The sequence below is a fragment of the Propithecus coquereli genome, unplaced genomic scaffold, assembly GCF_000956105.1.
Source record: "Propithecus coquereli isolate 6110/MARCELLA unplaced genomic scaffold, Pcoq_1.0 Scaffold14, whole genome shotgun sequence".
Lineage (NCBI taxonomy): Eukaryota > Metazoa > Chordata > Mammalia > Primates > Indriidae > Propithecus > Propithecus coquereli.
This window is the reverse complement of record NW_012138302.1, coordinates 5,298,014-5,321,301: the sequence shown is the minus strand read 5'-3', so window position 1 is coordinate 5,321,301 and position 23,288 is coordinate 5,298,014. Positions and strand designations below refer to the sequence as shown.

At 33.5% G+C, this 23,288-nt stretch overlaps 1 protein-coding gene across 1 annotated transcript in view; it reads right to left on the bottom strand.

The window, feature by feature from the left end:
- ITGB3BP (integrin beta 3 binding protein (beta3-endonexin)) overlaps positions 1-23,288 on the bottom strand; it is a 66,044-nt gene that overhangs the window by 30,326 nt on the left and 12,430 nt on the right. The window contains exons 2-6 of the mRNA XM_012639486.1: positions 20,786-20,921; positions 9,614-9,683; positions 3,053-3,131; positions 2,537-2,630; positions 1,723-1,782 (exon numbers count right to left, since the gene is read on the bottom strand). Of these exons, the coding sequence (XP_012494940.1) occupies positions 1,723-1,782; positions 2,537-2,630; positions 3,053-3,131; positions 9,614-9,683; positions 20,786-20,849 (367 nt within the window). The 5' untranslated portion in view covers positions 20,850-20,921. The remainder of the gene's footprint in view (positions 1-1,722; positions 1,783-2,536; positions 2,631-3,052; positions 3,132-9,613; positions 9,684-20,785; positions 20,922-23,288) is intronic.

Here is a 23,288-nt window from a genome sequence, read left to right as displayed (position 1 = left end):
TAATTTTAAGGCTGACCATGTGAAAACACACAAAGAATTGATTGATGTGTATTAGTTAACTGAAAGGAGATGACAAAAGTATCCCCTAGAAGGAAAATTTTAATGAAGTATTAACATTTTTGAAAAAAATTTTTTTATATTATTAGCTGTGACAATTCACTTACTTGTTCTAGAATTTTTCCCCTTCATTTCTCAAAGCTGTCTGCAAAAGCCAACTATGTGAAGCCTGATTCTAATTAGTTCTAGAAAGTTACAGATTTTTTTAAAAATCACAGTATTGGCATAGAATATAGACAAGAAAGATTTTTTTCTAGCTGGGAAATAATAAATATTTCAATTTCCCATTATGATTCTTTAAAACTTGTCAAGTTAGGAGAGATTGAAATCACTGAAACTCAGTTACACATTCTAATCAAGTTATACAACTAAAGCAAGACAGAAGAGATCCTAAGCCATATTCTTAAATTCTTGGGAGCACAGTAGAAGTCAGCTGTTCAAGTGAAAGGCCCAGGAAGCCTGCTCAACTCCCTTCCCACGTGAGCTTTGAAAGAGTCTTGCCATGGCTGCTGCCCTGCCGTGACCCAGTTAACCATGGGATCTGACTTGCTGGGAATCCCAGCACTTTCCGTTACAAACTTACTCCTGGCTTATTAATAGTCCTAAACCTTAACATACTAGATAGTTGAAGCAGTTTCAGTTATGTGTCAAGTTTGAATCTGAAAGTTGGGATGACCAGATGATTTCATTTGTTTCAGGAAAAGACAACATGGAATAATGAAAAGACCATAGTTTTTGAGATCAGATTGGTCTTTAGTCAGAATCCCTGCTTTGTCACTTAAGTAGAAGTGTCTTTGGGCAAGTTACTTAATATTTTTTGTGTCTTTGTTCCTTGTCTATGATGACAATGATAATACAGTATAGCTATCTTGCGATGTTGCTGTAAAGATCTGTTGATCCTGGTATTAAAACTATAGTAATTATTGGTAGTCATTGGCACTTAAAAATGGTAGACTGAAACATAGCTATTCATTTCAAGGCCTAATACTCCTTGCAAAGATTACTAAATGACATCCATATCGGTACTATTAAAATGATCACTTTTACGTTGGTCTAAAGGTTTTAATATTGTATAGTCCATGATTAATTTGCTTATTGAGGTGTGGCTGTGTATTTCCTATGGGAATTTAAAAACTGCTAATTTAGTTTCCCATGCTATGAAATGCTCAGAAGCATAGGAGTTCATAGTAGATCATTAATGATTTGAAAGATTCCAGATTACTGGTTACAAAATAACTTTCAGTGCTTTGTGTATCCTTCTAAGGTACCACTGAAAACTGCAGTATATCAGTGCATTATTGCCCCTCTTCTTCTGTTTTCTTAAAAAGAAATTTTAATGAAAAGACAAAATTAAATCTCACACTGAAAATTGTATTTCAAAAGACATTTAAAAAGTTCAATCATGCCGGTGTGGCAAAGTCATAACATGTAACCAAAATGTTTGTACCCCCATAATATCCTGAAAAAAAAAAAAAAAAGTTCAATCATCAGGGAAGTTGATCTCATCAGATACTGTCTTCTGCTAAATACAATATAAGGCTTTACAAATGAGATTCATGGTCTTTTAAAAGAACACATTAAAAAGAACCCATGATGATTGGTTTTAAGTAGTGAAATGAGGTGAAAGTATCTCTTTATGTAATAAACTAAAACATAACTCTTTACCTTTGTGAAGAAGTCCTGAACTCTTCTTTTCAAACAGTTTTTGTTTTGTTACTTTTGTCACTAAAAGAAAAAAAATTCCATATTAAGAATTAACATAGAATATGAATAATTTCTCATTACTTGTAAGAAACAACTTTATGGCAAAAATAATTCAAAGTAATACATATTTATAGGTATCAAATATAAAATACAATACCTTATCATATCTTATTTTATTTATTTATTTACTTATTTTGAGACAGAGTCTCACTTTGTTGCCCAGGCTAGAGTGCCGTGGCGTCAGCCTAGCTCACAGCAACCTCAAACTCCTGGGCTCAAGCGATCCTCCTGCCTCAGCCTCCCAAGTAGCTGGGACTACAGGCTTGCGCCACCCTGCCCGGCTAACTTTTTCTATATGTTTTTAGTTGTCCAGCTAATTTCTTTCTATTTTTAGTAGAGACAGGGGTCTCGCTCTTGCTCAGGCTGGTCTTGAACTCCTGACCTTGAGTGATCCTCCTACCTCAGCCTCCTGAGTAGCTAGGACTACAGGCATGCGCCACCATGCCCGGCTCATATCTTATTTTAAAAATGAGTGCTACATAAAAAAAGCCTACTGCCAGTTTCTAAAATACATTCTTTTCCTTCACATTCAAGAGGGATCCCCAAATAACATACCATGGTAAAAGATATGTGGCTTCTTATTTAAAGAAGACAATAGCATTTTTATCACATGTCCAGTAGTGGTATATATAAAGATGTCTATCAAATTTAAATGAGAAAAATTATAGTTTATCTTTAAAATTACTGTCATTGAAAACTCATAAATTCTTCTTACTCAGTTCTTTGGTTTTCTGCATTTCTCTTTTTAAGAAATATGATGTTCTGGAGATACCAATGAGATTTTCAAGCTCTCTGCTGCCCTCCAAAGCCTAAAAGAAAGCCATCTTTAATGAGTTAAGTAAATTCTCTACACGTATAAGATTATTGACAAATCCAGAGAAAATGCAGTATACATTGTTTCCTTCATTTGAAAAATGTAAACTCTATGTTAGGAAATTTAACTTTTTCTGCTAAGTCAACTATTACAAGCCCTAAAATGCCCGAATAAAAACAATTTATTATTAACCAACTAGAGTAAACATAATCTACAAATTTACTTAAATGTAAAAAAGTCAGATATTACTAAACTATTAATGTTCTTATAAGAAAAAAATTCCCATGAAAAGTAAATTAAACATATTCCCTACAAATGCTTTCCTGGATTAGATTCTCTATCTGAGGCTTTTTTCCTATTATCCTTTCCAAATGAGGTAGTAGAAGTAAGAAAAAACTATGTGAAAAAAAGGCAAACCTGTATACTATTTAAATTTTGCATTATCTCCATGATTTCTTCTGATGATTTCTCAACTTTAGATAGCAACATCATGAATCTAGGAATGAGGAAAAAAATATTTACCAAGAGTATTTAAACACAGCAAGTCATTTTCAGAGCTCTAATTCTTTTTAAAAGAACTTAGATTCAGTTTTCTCATCCTTTCTTTACAGTTTTCAAAGTGGTAAAAGATATAAATGCTCCTCCTTCATTCTTTCATTCCTTTACCAGCACAATCTCTTACAGAGTTTCAGTTCCTCTCATTCTACCTACCAAAGATGATTTAACCATTCCCTTATTGTTGTAATTTTGGTTTCTTTTCCAATTTTAAGATCCCATAGCTGAACATGATAATCTATGTCAACACAGTCTAGCAGAAATACAATGCAAGCCACATATGTAATTTAAAATTTTTTAGCAGCCACATTAAAAGGAGTAAAAAGAAACAGGTAAGCTTAATTTTAATAATATATTTTCTTTAACCCAATATATCTAAAATATTACCATTGCAACATGTAACCAGCATAAAAATTATTGAGATAGTTTACACTCTTTTTCAAATCCCATGTGTACTTTACAATTACAACACATCTCATTCCAGACTAGCCACATTTAAGTGCTCATTAGCCACATGTGGCTAGTGACTACTATTTCAGACAGCACAAATCTATACTATCGATTTTATGAGAGAAACCAAAAATTCTATTTAAATGCTTTTCAACATCACATCAGTATTAAACATTAATTTCTGTGCTATTAAAAATAGGACAAAGATGACAAAATGTTAAAATTTTCATACACAATATATATGTACAGTATGTTTCATCTAAGTAAAATTTATATCTAAGTATGCAAACAAGAAATGGAGAGTTGACAGCATTATACAAAAATTAAAAATTATGAGAGGACAGAATTATGGGTGATTTTTCTTTAAAAATTTTCCTTTATTATTATGTATTTTCAATTAAATGTCATCGTCTGAGGCCCCAACTGCTTAACAGTGGAACCTCAAGTTTGAGAGATGGTGACATAAAGGGATTCCTGCCCCTCCCATTGGGCTCCAAAAGCCTGCAGGAACAAAAGGATGTAAGTGACCCCCACCCAAGCTGGGACCCTCTACCTTCTACATGATGCCAAAGCCTACTAAGTGCCACAGGGTGCAAGGTGGAGGCAAATAAGCTATTAATACTTTGCTACGAGAAGGAATCCTGGGAACTTCTTACCTTGCATCTTCCATCCCTTCCCTGGGAGGAATGGAGTGCAAGAGTATTTCCAAACTGTCTTATATCTTAAAGAGCTGATAATACTCCCTTTTGACCTTCAGGGAATTGTGTGGGAAAGGCTGGGTCCTGTAGGGCTGCCATCTTGAATAATTCCAATGGGCACTTACATAGAGTAAGATGTGAATGGTGCCCCCCAGGAGTTGTGCAGTGTAGCATTCCTAAAGAACCTACTAGCAGCTCTCCCAAATTAAGAAAGTTACCGAGGAGCTCAGCTAAGGAAAAGGTCTTTACAACCTTGGAGAGTTGTATGGACTAAGTATCAATTATCTGGGGAAGTTGTTTTCAAGACATCCTTGACATGCCTAAGCTGCTTTTTCAGTGACATTTGTCTCCAATGCAGGATCAAGTAGACCAGTGGACACACCATTGCTCTTCTCATTTTTAATTTCCTTTCCTCTCCTCCTCCTCCTCTATATTCTTCTTCCTAGAGGAAATCAACTCTTTCAACCACCTTGATAGCAACTAAATTTCCATGAATCATTTTGTAACTATCATACAACTGTTAAATCCTGAGAAATTCAGGAAGTGTTTTCGTTTCCACATCTTCTGATTCATTGGAGAAGCCTTTATAATCTTTGGAGATAAATTATTTGCTGAGCAGATTTTGGGGGAAATATGGCTGCCACTTTCTTCATTTTGGACAAAATGGCACTTCTTATAAACATACTTAATCCCACTTATGCTGGAAAGTAAATTTTCACTGCTACTGAGAGCCTCTTTCTATATTTTCAATGTATGGTTCAAATTCTACTTTGCTGCCCTAAGATAGCATTATTGTTTGCTTAGAGTCTTTAATATCATCATGATGTTCCTTCACTAATTTATTTATTTCTGAAAACCAATAACTTTTCATTTCTTTTAAGCTGCCTTCAGAATATATTTCTCAAGTTTATTATGGTATAAAATTTGAAAGTTATTGTTGCTCTCCCTTTGAAGTTGGTCAGTAGAAGTATCATCAGTGGGTGCCATTCATATCTTACAGAATACCGTTCCTTTCAACAGATTTGCCTCTGGCTAGACTAAATTGGATCAAATCCTTTATCTTATAATGGCCTTTTGAATCATCCAGACGTTGATGGGGCTACTGCATCCAGATATCCAGTGACTACTACCAGTTTCATGGCATTCTTACAACATTCAATCAAGCCCTGTATTATGATCAAACATTATTGTAGCACAACTTGAGAAATATGAAATCTTGGTCCTCCTTGAATTAACATTCTTCTTGTTTATCATTAGAGTAAAAATCTAGCAGCTTTCTTTTTTAGCATCTTAAGTTTTTCCCTTAAGAAAGCCTTATGTCAAAAATTCAGGATTTTCAGTGTATTTTTCCAATTTGCTTAGAAGAGTCTCATTGTGAAACTCAGAGTTTTCTCATATTCCTCAAAGTGAAAGTCTTTATTATTCTGAAGACCAACTGAAATTAGATGCTGCAGCCAAATAAAATCCAGGGGAAGCCTTGAATATATCCATTAATTATGCCTTTAATTCCCTCTATATTAATTTCTTCAGTCTCAAGCAAGTCATGTATAACTTGACTATCAAAACTATCATTCTGCTCCAGTTCTAGGTTTTTCCTATCTTGACCACTTTCAATTATTTTCCATTCTTAGCTTCAAATTTAGTTTAATCATTTTCCCTTTCCCTATAAAGTTCCTCAGATGTATTCTGAGGAGAGAACTAAAAGAACAAAGAGAAACTATCATTAAATTGGTGCTTCTAATTAAGATTTGTTGATGCAGGTTGTTAGCAAGCATTAACTCAGAAGCTGCTGTGCCATCCTTGATGTAGAAGAAAGTGAAGCAAAGGAGAAGAGCAGATGAAAAAGGAGCCCAGTGATTTCTCAGAGATTCTTAGCCTGCAAGCCATGGTACCTACTGTACTAACAGTGTAGGCACTGTGGATATAGCAAGGAGGTAAAATCTTGAAAAGCCATGATAATGGCCTCTAATGATCCTGATTTTCCTCCTTTTGTAACTTCCAATTGTTTGACATGTGTCTTCCTCATTAGATTGTAAGTTCCATGAGGGCAGGCAAGTTCCATGAATACCAGTATCTTATTTACTGTCACAACCCATGTTATCTAATATGGTGTCTGTAGTATGATAGGTACCCAATAAATATTTGATGGATCAATGAACTAAATATATAGAAATTAAACTCTTATATTCAGATTTCTGCCTTACCATTCTACTAATACAATACTCTAAAAAGCCACAAATAAACTCTTAATTCATTCCATTACTAAAAGCTGTCATCTGAGTAGCACTGTATGGGGGAAGGGCACGCTTGTAGCTCTGGCTTGGGTGAGGCAAAGGCATTATATGCAACCAAAATGTTTGTATCCCCATAATATTCTGAAATAAAAACAAAAAATAAAACTTATCTGAAAGTTACTACCTCTAAGAAATTATACTTTTATAAAATCTCAAGTCTTGAGAGTTACATCTACACAACAGAGATGAAATCCTCAGGTTTTTCTTTATCCTTACAATACTATGATTCATACAGAAAAAGGTTAATAGGTCACTGAATTACTTTAGATGATAGTTGGATTATGATAACAATGAATATACTGCCAACAATTTTCAGTGCTTTCTAAGTTCAAGGCACCATATTTGTTACTTTACAAGCTGTATCATATTTAATTTTCAAAACTCTCTGTAATAAATATTATCTCCATTTTACAGATATGAAAACTGAAGCACAAAGAAATTATTTAATTATCCAGGGTTAATAACAAGGGGCAGAGTCAGAACTTGGACCCAGGTGTGTTTGGCCCTATGTTCTTAATCATTACACTATACTTCCAAAAGTATAATTTACTTATGACTGGCATCAGAATTTCTCAAATTGTTAAAATAGAAATTCCTAGGCTGTATCCAAGATCTACTAATCAAGAATGTCTCTAGATGGGAACTAGAAATATGCATTTCCAGGTGATTCCTATGTATATATTAATTAATTAAAAGCATTTTTCCTGAAGACTGGTCAAATAAAAAAAATCTGGTCAATATAAATAAAATTGACACCTTCTTGTCAAAAAAAAATCCCCCCATGTTTAGGACTATTTAAAATTTTTTTTACTGTGGTAAAATATATACAACAGAATTTGTCATTTTAAACTTTTTTTTTTTTGAGACAGGGCTTCTTCGCTCTGTCACCCAGGTTAGAGTGCAGTGGCATGATCATAATTCACTGCAACCTTCGACTCCTAGGCTCAAGTGGTCCTCTTGCCTCAGCTTCCCGAGTAGCTAGAACTACAGGTATGTGCCACCACGCCTTGCTAAATTTCTTACAGAGACAAGGTCTCGCTATGTTGCCCAGGCTGGTCTCGAACTTTTGGCCTCAATAATCCTTCTGCCTCGGCCTCCCAAAGTGTTGGGATTACAGGCATGAGCTACTGCACCCGACCCTCATTGCAAACATTTTTAAGTGTACAATTCAGAGAAATTCATTACATTCACGATGTTGCACAACCATGACCACTATCAGTTTCCAAAACTTTCTATTCCTACAAACAGAAGCTGTGTAACCAATAAGCAATAATTCCTCATGACCCCTGTCCCCAACCTCTAGTAACCTCTAATCTACTTTCTGTCTCTTTGAATTTGTCTATTTTAGATATTGCATACAATTGGAATCTTACAATATTTGTCCTTATGTGTCTGGCTTATTTCACTTAGTGTAATGTTTTGAAGGTTCATCCATGTTGTAAGCATGTATCAGAACTACATTCCTTTTAATAACTGAATAATATTCCATTGCATGTATATATACCACATTTTGGTTATCCATTCATCTGTTTATGAACATTTGGGTTGTTTCCATCTTTTGGCTATTGTGAATAATGCTGGAATGAACACTGGTGTACAAATATCTGTTGGAGTCATTGTTCTCAATTCTTTTGAGCATGTATTTACAAACGGAATTGCTTGGTCACATGGTAATTCTATGTTTAACTTTTTGAGGAACTACCGCACTGTTTTCCACAGGAGCTACAATGTATAAGGATTCCAATTTCTCCACATTTTTGTCAACACTTGTTATTTTCCATTTTTTTTTGTTTGTTTAAAGAGCCATCCTAGTAGGTGTAAGGTAGTATTTCACTGTGCTTTTGATTTGCATTTATTTAATGACTAATGATGTTCAACATCTTTTCATGTGCTTATTGACTATTTGTATAACTTCTCTGAAGAAATGCCTATTAAAATCTTTGCCTATTTTTAAATTGGATTGTCTTTTTGTTGTTGAGTTCTAGGAATTCTTCATTCTGGATGTTAAATCCTTAAGAGATATATGATTTGAAAATATTTTCTCCCATTCTGTGGGTTGTCTTTTCACTTTCTTTCTTTTGTTTTTTTTTTTATTTCAGAATATTATGAGGGTATAAATATTCAGGTTACATATATTGCCTTTGTACCACCCAAGTCAGAGCTACAAGCCTGCTCATCCCCAAGATAGTGCACACTGCACCTGTTAGGTGTGAACATTACCCCTCCTCACTTCCCCCACTCCTACTTTTCACTTTCTTGATGGTATACTTTGAAGCACTAAAGGTTTAAACTTTGATAAAGTTCAAATTTATTTTGTCTTCTGTTTGTCTTTTAGTTTCATTATCTAAAACTCTACTGCCAAATTCAAGATCATGAAGATTTACCCCTATATTTTCTTTTATAAATGGTTTTAGTGCTTTAGTCCTTATATTTAGGTCATTGATTCATTTTGAGTTAATTTTTCTACATGGTGTGAGGAAGCATTCCAACTTCGTTCTTTTGTACATGGAAATCTTGTTGTGCCAGCAACATTTATTGAAGAGTCTCTTCTTTCTCCATTAAATGGACTTGGCACCGTTGTCAAAATCAATTGGCCATAGATGCATGGGTTTATTTTTGGACCCTTAATTCTATTCCATTGGTCTGTATGTCTATTTTTATACCAGTATCAAACTGTTTTGATTACTGTAGCTTTAGAGTAAGTTTTGAAATCAGGAAGTGGGAGTCCTCCAATTTTGTTATTCTTTGTCAAGACTGCTTTGACTATTTGGGGTCTCTTGTAATTCCATATGAATTTGAGGGTAGGCTTTTCCTTTTCTGCAAAAAACACATCACAACTAAGGTAATTTATTTCTTTAAGAAAGAATATTTCAGCTCAGGAATAAACTATTAGTTTCTACAAATGATTTCTCTTAAGTTATCATATTAACAAATATGAACCTCTTCCTGTAAGAAGCATATAGTTTCAAAAACAAACTTACTCATCATTGTCTTCCATTGTAGATTCCTTTCTTTCAGTTAAACTGAGAGGATTCAATTTTTTTCTCTTTCCTATATGTGTGTATAATAAAAAAGAGGACATAAAGGGAGAAATCATTAAATTTGAATAGAATTCAGATTGCCAAATTTTATATATATACATATATATTTTGTGTGTGTGGGGGGAGGTGGGTGAGGGGTCTCCCTATGCTTGCTATGCTGTGAAGTGCCCTGGCTATTCACAGGCCAATCCCGCTACTGATCAATTCCATTTCCGAAATGGGCCAGTTCACTTTTCCCTTAGGCAACCTGGATGGACATCCCAGCTCCTGGGAAGTCACCATATTGATGCAGAACTTTGTGCAGACACCAACTGGCATAGTGTCTTACAGCACAGAACTCCTGGGCTCAAGTGATCCTCCCACCCCAGCCTCCTGAGTAGCTGGGACTACAAGCACGTGCCACCACACCCAAGCGGATTGCCAAATTTTAAATAGAAAATAAAAGGGTGGACAAATGAAAGAATGGTAGGAAAAGAAAAAGTATCCTATTTTGTTTTTCTTATTTCCCATTCTCCTATTTTTTTATTCACTAAGGTATTGTATAGAAGAAACAATCTTTTGAGTGATATTTCCACTGGGCATATTAAAGAGAAAACTAGAGCAATCCAATTTGATAATATAATTAGGTTTAAATCCTCTAGTAAACTTTACTAAATAAAGGATACTTTCATCAAATATTTTAATGAAAGATATCATATTAAGGCTTCCAGTTTGCATTATTTCACCCCTATTTTTTCCCCAAGTTAACAATAAGGGATTGATGACACTAATACCTAGAAAACAGTAAAGTTCTTAGTGATATCACAGTCAAATAAATTTAATTTTAGGGATGAAAATACCTGGCTCTTTATTTTTTAAATTGACAAATGAAAATTATACATATTTGTAGTGTACAATATGTTTTAATATATGTATACATAGTACAATGGCCAAATCAAGCTGATTAACATATTCATTACCCCACATACTTACCATTTTCTTTTTTTGTGGTGAGAACACTTAAAATTAACTCCCTTAGCAATTTTCAAGTATATAACACATTGTTACTTACTATCGTCACCATATTATACAACAGATCTCCTGAACTTATTCCTCCTACCTGAAATTTTTTATCCCTTGACCATCATTTTATTTATTTTATATCTTATTTAACCCAATATACCTAAAATATATACTTTTACAATGTAATCAATATAAAATAAATAATGATTTAAAGTCATTCAGCCAGGCAGGTAGAAAAAAGGACAAAAAAATTATTAATGAGATAATTTATATTCTTTTTTTCATACTAACTTTTTGAAATCTGGTGTAGACTTTATACTTACAGTGTATCTCAATTCAGACTAGCCACACTCCAAATGTTCAATACCCCCATGTACCGAATAGTATAGCTCTAGGTAATACTGCAGAGGATCCAATACTTCCAGATGAAACAAAATATACATAAAATACAATGGCAATTTCTTTAATTTTTCAAGTAGAATTTATTAATATATTAAGAAATATATTATTGCCTAGAACAGATTTTTCAATTCTAGTTTACATTTTTTCCCTTTGTTTAATTTATATTCCATTACTCTTGCTTATTCCTATTACTTGGGAAAAAGCTTATTTAAATTATAATTTCTAATCTCTAGTACTTATAATTTCATTGAATAAATTGGTTTAGAAATTTATTAACAATAATTTCCTTCACTGTACTTTGGACCTCATGACTTCTTTCTCCCCTACCCCATCCTATCATAATTAAACAGTTATGTTAATGGCAAAATGTTAATGGCAAAAAGAGAAAAACTTATGATTTAGACATTTTGCTAAAGCATTATTTCTCTTGTTTATTAATGTTTCATTAACTGACAAGTCTGTGTCCCTAAATTCCAAAAAGAATAATATGGTTAAAAGTTAATTTAATAAAGGATGTAAGGGAAAAAGAGTAACAATATTTTATTTCTGATTTTAGAGAACTTTGGAGAAATAAATCTATTAAAATCTCTCTTAAGAAAAAAAAAATCAAGCAAGCTGAAAATTACGTTTTGTAGAAAACCACAAATGAAAACCCAAGTTATACATTAAACCTTCATTTCAGAAAATCTTTGCCTAAAGGGCAATATTAATGTCCTGAATTTTGTACTATAGTGTCTGCATTCAATAAAGCTCCAAAATTAAGTATTAAAATTACTTTGTTCCTTTAACTTATAATTCATTTTCACATTTCAGTACCAGCAGTTAGTAACATTAGATGAGAAAGAGTAAACAATGCTTTATTTGAATTTTTACCAGGTGTTCAATGCCTTTCTAAACATTTTTATTATGGTAAACACTAATCAAATATCTCACTCTGTAAAACGTGGATCTCAATCTCAATCTTCTCATGGAAGGACTTACGTTTTTAAGTACTTTTCAAATATTAAATATGAGGAATTTTAACATTTCGAAGAATTAACACTTGGATCCGTTATCAAAGACTGTTGAGTAGTATAACATATCATTAAAAGAGTTTTCCACTTACTTAATAATTGCTTTCCTTTATTTCATTCCATTATATTTTAAAAAGTAAACACAACATATATCGTACTAAAGGACTGTGGAATCTATATAGCATTTTTCTTGCAAAGTTATAAGTTAACAGTGGTGTACTTGACTCAGTTTAAGTGGTTTCACAAAACATTAGTTTTAAATGTATATAACATCACTGAATCTGGACTGTATTCAGAATTGTACTTGAACTTTCTGGTAAGGCTCCAGAGAGTTTGAGACCAAAATGATGCCGGTGATCTTTACCAGCTATAACATATAAGAGCCCTTTCCCTAACTAATGAAGATACCTTTCAACAAATCGTAACATTTGGAAGTGCAATCAATGATGATGATGATAATACCTAATACTAAATGGTTTTTATCAGGGCCAGCCACTGTCTTAAACATGTTACATATGATAACCAATTAATTTGCACAACAACTGACATAGTTGCTCTTGTTTCCATTTTATAGATGAGAAAACAGAGGCAAAGAATGATTACATAACTTCTCCAAGCCCATAAAGTTAGTGAGTGGCAGAGTCAGCATTGAAATCCAGCCATCTGACTGTAAAGACTGTGCTTTTAACCATGATATGCTTGTTGATAAATTAATCTAAAGTTCAAATAGATTTAGGCTGGTATTATGCTGCTTCTAGATACATATATGTTATAGCTGGTAAAGATCACCGGCATCATTTTGGTCTCAAACCCAAAGTTAAGAGTTAAAGAAAACTTTGACCCACAGAGGTTCAAATGATTTGTCTAAGGTGGTCACACACAGGTCAGTAACTTTTTTGGAGTTAATTGCAGATCAAGTTAAGGCCTGAAGGCTAAAAAGTGAATGAGATCCTGATATGATCCTGTTATTTTAATTAACCAAATTAATATTAATAAATAAGAGTAGAGAGTAAAGAACCTCTTAAGAGGATCAACTCACAAAAATAACAATGTTAATGGTTCTTTTTTTATTCAAAACAAAAATACCTTTATTTAAGTCCCAAAGAAAGAAATGTAATATTCTTAAAATATTACCTGTATTACTGAATAGAAAGCTATCAATGAGAAAATTAGAATTGCTTTTTATCTGCTGAAACAGTAATATTTGAGTAGTAACAACAAAAATATAGGTTTTTAAATATTTAACCCAAATTAGATTGTGGACCACATTAAGAAACATTTGGTTCATATATCTCAAATTGCTCATCATAGATTTAAGGAGACAGTAGTTTACCAGTTCTTTTGGGATACAGATTGTTTATTCCTTTTCTCATATGAAAAAAAAAATCAGTGTTGCCAGAGGCCTACCATTCTATTAGACTTTTCAAAGAACCAGCTTTTGATTTGGTTGCTTTTCTTCATTATTGCCCTGTTTTCTATTTAATAATTTCTGTTCATATTTTTATTATTTCTTCTCTACTTTTTTGGGTTCATTCTTTTGTTCCTTTTCAGTCTTTCTTTTTTTTGAGACAGAGTGTCACTCTGTTGCCTGGGCTAGAGTGAGTGCCATGGCATTAGCCTAGCTCACAGCAACCTCAAACTCCTGGGCTCAAGCGATCCTACTGCCTCAGCCTCCCGAGTAGCTGGGACTACAGGCATGCGCCACCATGCCCGGCTAATTTTTTCTATATGTTTTTAGTTGTCCAGATAATTTCTTTCTATTTTTTTTTTTTTTTAGTAGAGATGGGGTCTAGCTCTTGCTCAGGCTGGTCTCGAACTCCTGAGCTCAAACAATCTGCCCGCCTCGGCCTCCCAGAGTGCTAGGATTACAGGCGTGAGCCACTGCGCCCGGCCTCCTTTTCAGTCTTTCTGAGGTGAATGTTCAGTTCATTAGTTTTCAATCATTTTTCCTTTATAAATACAGTCATGCTGAGTATAATGGTCTTTTGGTCAACAGACCACATATATTACAGTGGTCCCATAAGATTATAATGCCATATTTTTACTGTACTTTTCCCATGTTTAGATAAACAAATACTATTGTGTTACAGTTTTCAATACAATAATATGCTTACGCAGGTTTGTAGCCTAGATGTAACAGGCTATACCACATAGCTTAGGTATATAGTAGGCTATATCACCCATGTTTATTTGTAAGCATGCTCTATGATGTTTGCACAATGAAATTGCCTAACAACACATTTCTCAGAATGTATCCCTGTCATTAAGTGACACATGACTGTATATGCATTTGTAAGTATAGCTGGCCCTTTGCATTTGTGGTTTCCAAATCCATAGATTCAACCAACCATGAATTGAAAATATTCCCCCCAAAAAGAAAGGATGCTTGTATCTGTACTGAACATGTATAGGCTTTTCCTTGTCATTATTCCCTAAACAATACAGTATAACAACTATTTACATAGCATTTACATTGTATTAAGTATTATAAATAATCTAGAGATGATTTAAAGTATATGGGAGGATATGTGCAGGTTATATGTAAGTACTACACCACTTTATATAAAGAACTCGAGCATCTGTGGATTTTGGAATCTGAGTAGTGTCCTGATCTAATCCCCCACAGATACCAAGGGACAACAGTATAAATTTTCCACTAAGAATTGCTTTAGTATAATTTAGGTATAAATTTTTCCTCTAAGTGCTGACATGTTTTTACTATCATTCAATTCTAAATATTTTATATTTTCCATTATAAATTTTTGGATCAATGAATTATTCACAAATTTCTTGGTTTCCAAACACATGGGCTAAAATTTTTGGAGGACTGCCTTTTTATTATTGATTACTAATTGTATGAAATTCCGGTCAGAGAATGTGATATGTATGATAGTAATTTTTAGTACAGTGAGATTTCCTGTGACTAAATTGGTTATATTTTTGTGAAAGTTATATGTGTGCTTTATTATATGTTGGGCATTATACCTGTTTGACTACTGCTCATTTGATCAAGCTTGCTAATTGTGTTCAAATTGTCTATATCCTTCCTAATATATCTGGCTTCATCAGTTTTTCAATGAGGTAGTTTAAAATTTCCTACTATGATTGGGGACTTGTCAGTTTCTTCTTGTTATCCAGTCACATTTTATCATGTTTTGTTTGAGTTTTTGTTTTAGATGCACATATAGCTCAGGATTCTTTTATTTTTCTGGTGGTGAATCTTTCTTTTTCTCTTATGTAAAGGGTGTTATTATTAAATAACTTCAATGAAGGCTTTTTGCTTTAAAGTCTACTATAACCTATATTCATATTAATATTCTCATATCAACTACTAGCTTTTATAAAAAGTTAATATTTGCTTTGTTATCTTTTTCTATCCTTGTAGATTCAATTGTCTCATGTCTTTTTGGTATTAACAAAAATGGTTAAAATATGTACCAAACATACACTATATGCCAGGCATTGTTCTAAGTGATTTTTGTGTATTAATTAATTAAATATCACAATTCTAAGGTAGGCATTACTATATTCCACATTTTACAGGCAAGAAAACAAAATACACAATTAAAAAGTCAATTGATAGATATCCCATCTGTAGAGGACATTTTGTCTGGGAACGGTTTCTTGTTGTTTTTCTCAGAATATGCCTGTGGGCTTGAACGCGAGTCCAGGGCGCCCTGATCTGAAAACAGTAAGGGCTAGAGAGTTTAGGATGAAAACATCGGCTCTCCAGAGATGAAACAACAAGGAACAGGGATGTGTTGAGTCGGGACAGTGTGGGAACAAAGAAATTCGGTGGGACAGTTGCCAAACAGGCTGTGTTATAAATAAAGAAATTACAGCAGAAAGGTGCTGCAGTCTTGTACCGTCTTTGTGTGTGTCTTTGTCTCTTTGTCTCTGTGTTCATTTCTCGTCCCTAGAAACGGGCCACATCACCATCATCTGCCTGAAAACACAAAGACCTCAAAACACTTAACTCCTCTATTCTGTTCCCTCCCTATCTTCCATGCTCGTGTGGTCTATTATTTGTTTTTAAGCCCCTCTCAAATTGTTTGACTTTCCCTTTATAGTCAGCAAAATTTGTAATTAGATTTTTGTAATTAGATTTGTAATTAGATTTACCAATCTGTTTGCTAATCTATTTCATCACCATTGCTCTTTGTATTCCACTTCTTTATTTGAGGTTCAATTTGCTTCTTACAGAAGTACATTCTTTAGTAGTTATTTTAGTGAGAATGTATAAATAGCAAACTGTCTGAGATTTTCTCTGAAAATATCTTTATTTTATCTTCACTTCCTAAATAAAAATTCAACTATGATTCTTAGTTGGTATTATTATTCCATTTTCTGCTGGAGTCTGTTGATACTGATGAGAAGTATTCTATCAGTCTGTCATTTCCCTGTAGGTAATGTCTTTTTTCTGGTTGCCTTTAAAATTTTCTTTGTCTTTGATGATCTGCAGTTTAACCATGATTTGGCTAAGTGTAGATTTATTTTAATTTATCTTGCCCAAGCTAAGTGTGCTACTTTAATTTGGAAATTCTTATCTTTCCTTAATTATGAAAAACTGATAGTCCTTATATCTTAGAATATTTCCTCTGCCCCATTCTATTTCTTGTGGTACTCCTATTTTGGCAGATGCCATAGCTTCTTATTCTGTCCATAATTTCTCTTTACTGTTTTATCACAATCTCCTCTTCTTTATTTCTCTGTGCTGTTAGATTGCTACAGTCTGGGTGATTTCCGCAGACCTACCATCCAGTTAACAAGTACTTTCTTTGACTATGCAAATTTGTTGTTTATCCTTCTACCCTCATTATTAAATAACAAGTCTGAAGTGTTCTTGGGAGTAAAGGGGAAAAATTTATCATCCTTCCTTTTTTCTAAAATGCATACAGTTGACCCTTGAAGAACACAGGTGTTAGGGGCACTGACTCCCCATGCAGTCAAAAATCCAAGTATAACTTTTGACTCCCCCGAAACTTTACTAATAGCCTACGGTTGACCAGAAGCCTTACTGGTAACAGTCAATTAACACACATTTGTATATGTATTATATAGTGTATTCTTACAATAAAGTAAGCTGGAGAAAAGAAAATGTTATTAAGAAAATCATAAGGAAGAAAAAATACACTTTTACAGTACAGTGCTGTATTTATTAATACCACAAGTTTGTGTTGTATGTTTATAAGATGAATTGTTGGAAATGGTAGGCAGCAGCAGCTGAAGACTTTAATCTATAGTACATATCAAGCAATTTGACTTTTTCTTGTAATGCCCTGACTTTTGTCTGCTTCTTGGGAGCACTTCCAGCATCACTAGTGGCACTTTGTATGGGTCCCATAGTGTTATTCAAAGTTTATGGTATTGCACTAAACACAATGGAAAATACACGAGAACTATGAGCGATCGCTTTCATTGCCATACACGATTTACTGGAGAGACAAACTGTTTACGTGAAGATTAGTGTCACGTGGTGTTTTCAGCAGATACTCACAACACTTGAGCTCACTGCAATAGCAACAGGAGGTGTCTACAAAATCATTACAGTAGTATAGTATGTACTCGTTAATTTTATGCAGTTAGGATGTAATACTACATATTAACATTTGTTTACATTTCTCTTAACTGAGAATGGTGTAATGTATGGTCTAAGTGTATGTGTTCATTGGTTTTATACCTATATATATTTTATGGTAGTAAATAATAAAATAGACTAGTATCTACACATATTTTATGCATTCATGACATAGACCTAACTTTTTCTTAATATTTTCTATATTTTTGGGCTATGAAATTTGTCTTCAAGGTTGTTCAAACTGTTGCAAATCTCCTCAAATTTTCCAATATATTTATTGAAAAAAATCCATGTACAAGTGAACCCATACAGTTTAAACCCATGTTGTTCAAGAGTCACCTGTAATAATTCAGAGAAATTTGCTAAGAGTTGGGGGAGGGCAGTAATAATATACACACATATATAAATATAACATATAACTGATATATATCATACACACATACACATATAGTTATATAACTTAACTACGGGGATACTTTTTGAGAAATGCATCATTAGGTGATTTCGTCATGCGAATATCATAGAGTGTACTTAGGCAAATCTAAATGGTATGGCCTACTACACACCTAGGCTATATGGTATGGCCTATTGCTCCTAGGCCTACTATATACCTAGGCTACAAACCTGTACATCATGTTATTGAACTGAATACTGTAGGCAACTGTAACACAATAGTAAGTATTTGTGTATCTAAACATATTTAAACATAGAAAAGGTACAGTAAAAATATGGTATTATACTCTTATGAGACCACTGTCATATTTGTGGTCTGTCATTGACTAAAACGTCATTATGCAGCACATGACTGTTATCATGTACTTTACATAATTGTATGTGCTATACTTTTATATGACTGGCTGTACAGTGGGTTTGTATAAACCAGCATCACCACAAACACATAATGCGTTGCACTACAAGGTTATAACAGCTATGATGTCACTAGGTAATAGGAATTTTTCAGCTCCATTATAATCGTGTGGGACCACTGTGGCATATTCAGTCTGGCATTGACTGAAACATTATGCGGCACATGACTGTATCTCTTAAACGTATAAACTGAAGAGTTGAAACAAATCATCCCATATTTGGCCAATATGGAATCTAAGTAGAAGGAAGACATAGAAGCAATTTTTTCTTACTTTTATAACTACAGATAGATTTAAATCTAATGTTAAGTCTCTGTTCACATAGTACATGGTTCAAATATACAGAGAAACTACATGTAGATATCTGAAGGAAGAATATTCCATGTGGAGAAAACCACAAATGCAATGACTCTGTGGCAGGAAAGGGCTAAGCGTGATGACAAATAGCAAGAAAGTAAGAGTAACTAAAGTAATGTAAAAGAAGAGTAGTAGAAAATAAGGCAAAGGAGGTGGTCAGGTACTAGATGGATGTATGGCTTTAAAAATCATGATAAGGGTTTTGGATTTTATCCTAAATGTGAAGGAAAGCACCAAAATGTCCTTGAAAATGTTATTTAAATTTTACATTATGTTTTGTACAATATTTTAAAAGTGGGAGTTGTTAATAGAGGTTATGACCTCACTTGGAACTTAAATGACTTCATAAGTCACATTTTCTCATTTATTTGGAATTTAAGTTATTTCATAAGAGTCAGGCTTTCTCATTTTTATGACATGTATAAGATGACATTAGGATGAACAATGTAATGATTACAAATGATATAATCTGAGGATCCTAGGTAAAATTCTCCTGTTTTGAGACTTCTATATGTGAGATATACACATTACAGAGTACGTAAAACATACATGTACAGTCCAATGAATAACTAGACTGAATCATGTAGGTCAAAAAATAGAATATTGCCAGCACCTCAGAAACCCCTGCTATCTGACTTTTTTAAAAAGAGCTTACTTAGGACTGTAATATGTGATAATTATCCACTTAAATGTCAACTGAAATCATGTGACCAATCTTTTTATGGGCAAAAGGAATGTTCCCTTAAGTCCATATTTAATTTCAAAATGGAAATTGAGTACATATCAACTTAAAATCTATTCATATTTCGGAATAGAGATGTGCAATCTCTAAGGCATTAATTTTAATTAAAAAAAGATAGGTATATAAAACCCAGAAGTATGGAACTTGAAGAAAATGTACATACTATTATACGTTTTTGTGAAAGCAAACCTAATAGTAATAGCTTTAAGATAAAAAGCATTTGATTAAAGTAAAATCAAAGATATTCAAAAGTTTAAGATCTCATTATATGTTTCATTATAACAAATTAGTTAAAATGAGCAGAATTCTTTGTTTCTGTGTAGCTTCTAGTATATGCTTAGCACTCAATGAATGTTAAACAGTAAAATATGAATTAGGCTAATCACCACATATCTAAAACACACTTTATTAAATTTGAGCCTATTTAAATTTTATATTATAGAAACTGACATGTCACTGATTCATGACCTTTCTCAACAGAAAAAAATGTAACCTATGAAATTGAGATTTGTGGTTTTAAATAAATATTTTAGCAACAAACCACCAGAGAACAACAAATATGTATGGTCAAAAACTAACAATATTTTAAAATAAAGAATTTCATATTAAAATTAGGTTGTTCTCTGTGGAAAATTCTACAAACATTTTGTAAATGCATTTGAAATAGTAAAGAAAAAGAAGGGAATGAAATATAATAAATAAAGGCAAGCTATATAAAGATACACGAAATGTGGATAAAACTAAATGGACAACATGGATAAAAATAACATTTAGAAGTATCACTCTTAAACTGTAGTGCGGCAGTACCTGAGTTATGCTCTCTTTAATTTATGCACATGATGGATAGCTTGTTAAGGGGCATATCTGTAACCATTATAATTGATAGTAGCTGAAGGCAGTCAAGCCATAATTTCTATTTAATGGATGAGATAAGAAGGGAATAAAGTCTGCAGCAGCATTTTAAAATAAGTGCCTAGAAAGTTTACATTTATGTCCAAAATAATATCTACATTCTAGCCTTTTCTATGTTAAATTCTTTGAGAGAAGAGAAAAATCAGCTGCAAAAAGATTCATATATTATTAAATCAAAATCTTGATTTAACCAATAACTAGAAAAATCTTACAATAAGTAGAAAAGAATGTTCAACTAACCATTTGATGGTCCATTTCTGTGCTCTTGTTCTTCAGAGCTTGTGGGAGAAGCAAATGGGCTCATTTGACAAGTTCCAGTTGTTGGAGAGTAAGGTATAACACTTTGCTTCTTTGTGATTTTTGAAGAATCAAATGACTGGAAATAACAATTTGGGACAGAAATATTTATGTTTAGTTACAGATCTCTGAAAATACACATCTTTAAAAACTCATGGCTAGGCATGGTGGCTCACGCCTGTAATCCTAGCACTCTGGGAGGCCGAGGCAGGAGGATTGCTAGAGCTCAGGAGTTCGAGACCAGCCTGACCAAACCCTGTCCCTACCAAAAATAGAGAAATTAGCAGGGCGTAGTCCCAGCTACTCAGGAGTCTGAGGCAGGAGGATCGCTTGAGCCCAGGAGTTTGAGGTTGCAGTGAGCTATGATGACACCACTGCACTCTACCTGGGGGGACAGAGAAACACTCTGTCTCAAAAAAAACAAAAAAAAGACCTCAGCAAAATTCAAGCCAACACTCATTTCCTTGTTCTTTCTTTTCAGATTTCAAATATACTCAATTTGCACTGTCAAAGTGAACATTTCTTTCAAATTAGGTAGATAGTTCAGGTCTCTACAACAATTAGGGTATCTCAACTTGATGTTTATGAAATCTTAACATTAAAGGGTTACTACCTTCTGAGATGGTATTTCCAAACATTAGAGATGGCTGACTCTCCCAATCACATCCCGACTTTTGTTTTCAGCTGAACCTGAAGTATAATTATGGGACTAGGACAGGAAAAAAGAGAGAGGCCTATTACTAAGACCCACAAGGATAGCCTAGGAAGGATCAGTGCTGTTCTAAACCTTCACAAAATGCTTTGACATAGTATCTTGAATAATGATGAAAATAATGTCCAAACAATTGAGTCTTGCATTTAAGGCCTTTGAGAGTTGGCCTGTCCTACACAATCCACCTCTGTAGCTTCCTCCTTTGTATTCCCAAAGGTGTTGTGCAAACAAACCTCTTATTACAGGTAATATTTTAATAATTTTTTACTTTTCTGTCTGCCCCATTAAAATTTGTACCCCAAAATCATTTTTTCATCTTTGTACCCTAGAGAACTAAAAAACGTATAAAGAATGAATGACTTAAAAGGAACAGTCTAGTAAACTTGGCCATGCCACTCTACTCAGGATATACTCATTTGTTCATCAGTTCATTCATCCAATATTCACTGACACCTATAGTTTCAGCCACTAGGCTATGCACATTTGGGCCTCAAATCATTCTGTGATTTCAGCTTGGAATGTTCTCTTTCTTATCTTCCCCAAGACCTAGTCTTTCTTTAATATAACAAATTATTCTGGCCTCAAGGAGTAGATTCTACCAAAAGTTAGCAGAAATCTTAAGTTAGTAGTGTGCTACAGAAATTCAGAGAAGAGAGGAAATCAAAGCGGGCTGCAGTAATCTGTCACAGAAAATAAAAGGGATGAAAAATCTGAAATCCAGAGTGGAATAAACAGCACAGGATGGATATGGGGGATGAAGGAAAGGTCTGAAGGGTCATATGTTGCCAACACATTATAGAACTAAACTACAGCTTGGTAGTTGACTTGAAATAGTTACAGAATTCTGCATTGTCAATTATCCTTTATTTTTAAGACATCTATGGCAGAAATAGTGGCTGTGTCACTTTTATCAATAATCTTGGTATTAGTTCCAGAATCTATAACATCAAAAATATTTTTTATAGTTAAATGATAAATATTTCTTTGTATTGGGGTACAAAAAGTATTCTTTATATAGCCACAGTAGTAGCCACAAATGTAACTAATATCTTTAAAAAAAATCAAACTATAATATCAGGTTATAACCCTAAAGCAATCTTTTTTATAAGGTGAAAGGGTTTTAAGTCTCTTTATCAGGTGGTTACTATTACCTCTCCATCTTGAGTTTTCACCTGCTTATATGTATTCAGTCATAAACTATGACATTTATCCAATCCCTACTCTACTTTTCCAAGAATTTATTGCCTAGAACTATTTCACTGTGTATGTACAAGAAATGAAAGTTGCTACCCTAATGTACATTTATGTCAATCTGTTTTCCTATTTTCTTCAAAACATTATTTTATCCAATTGCCAAATGTCTAAACATTGCAATTGTAGATCATACATTTCTCCTTGAAAACAATTTTCTAGCTTTCAGAAAATAACCGTGTGTGTGTGTGTGTGTGTGTGTGTGTGTGTGTGTGTGTGTGTGTGTATTTGGCGTCCCTTTAAAAATACTGAGGCTTCTCTCCTTTTTTTTGGTCATTTATGTAGGTTAAAAGGAAAATATCTTTCTACAACACTATACATAGAAGGAAAACTGAAAAGTTACCTTTCTCTATTATTCCATTAAATATTCTTAAGTAAATAATGTATTTCTATATATTTGCCCTACAGGTACACACAAAGGCATAGCCTTACATCCCTAAATTTTCTTTCCCTCAAGATTTTACTTTCAAGGTCTTCTAACTT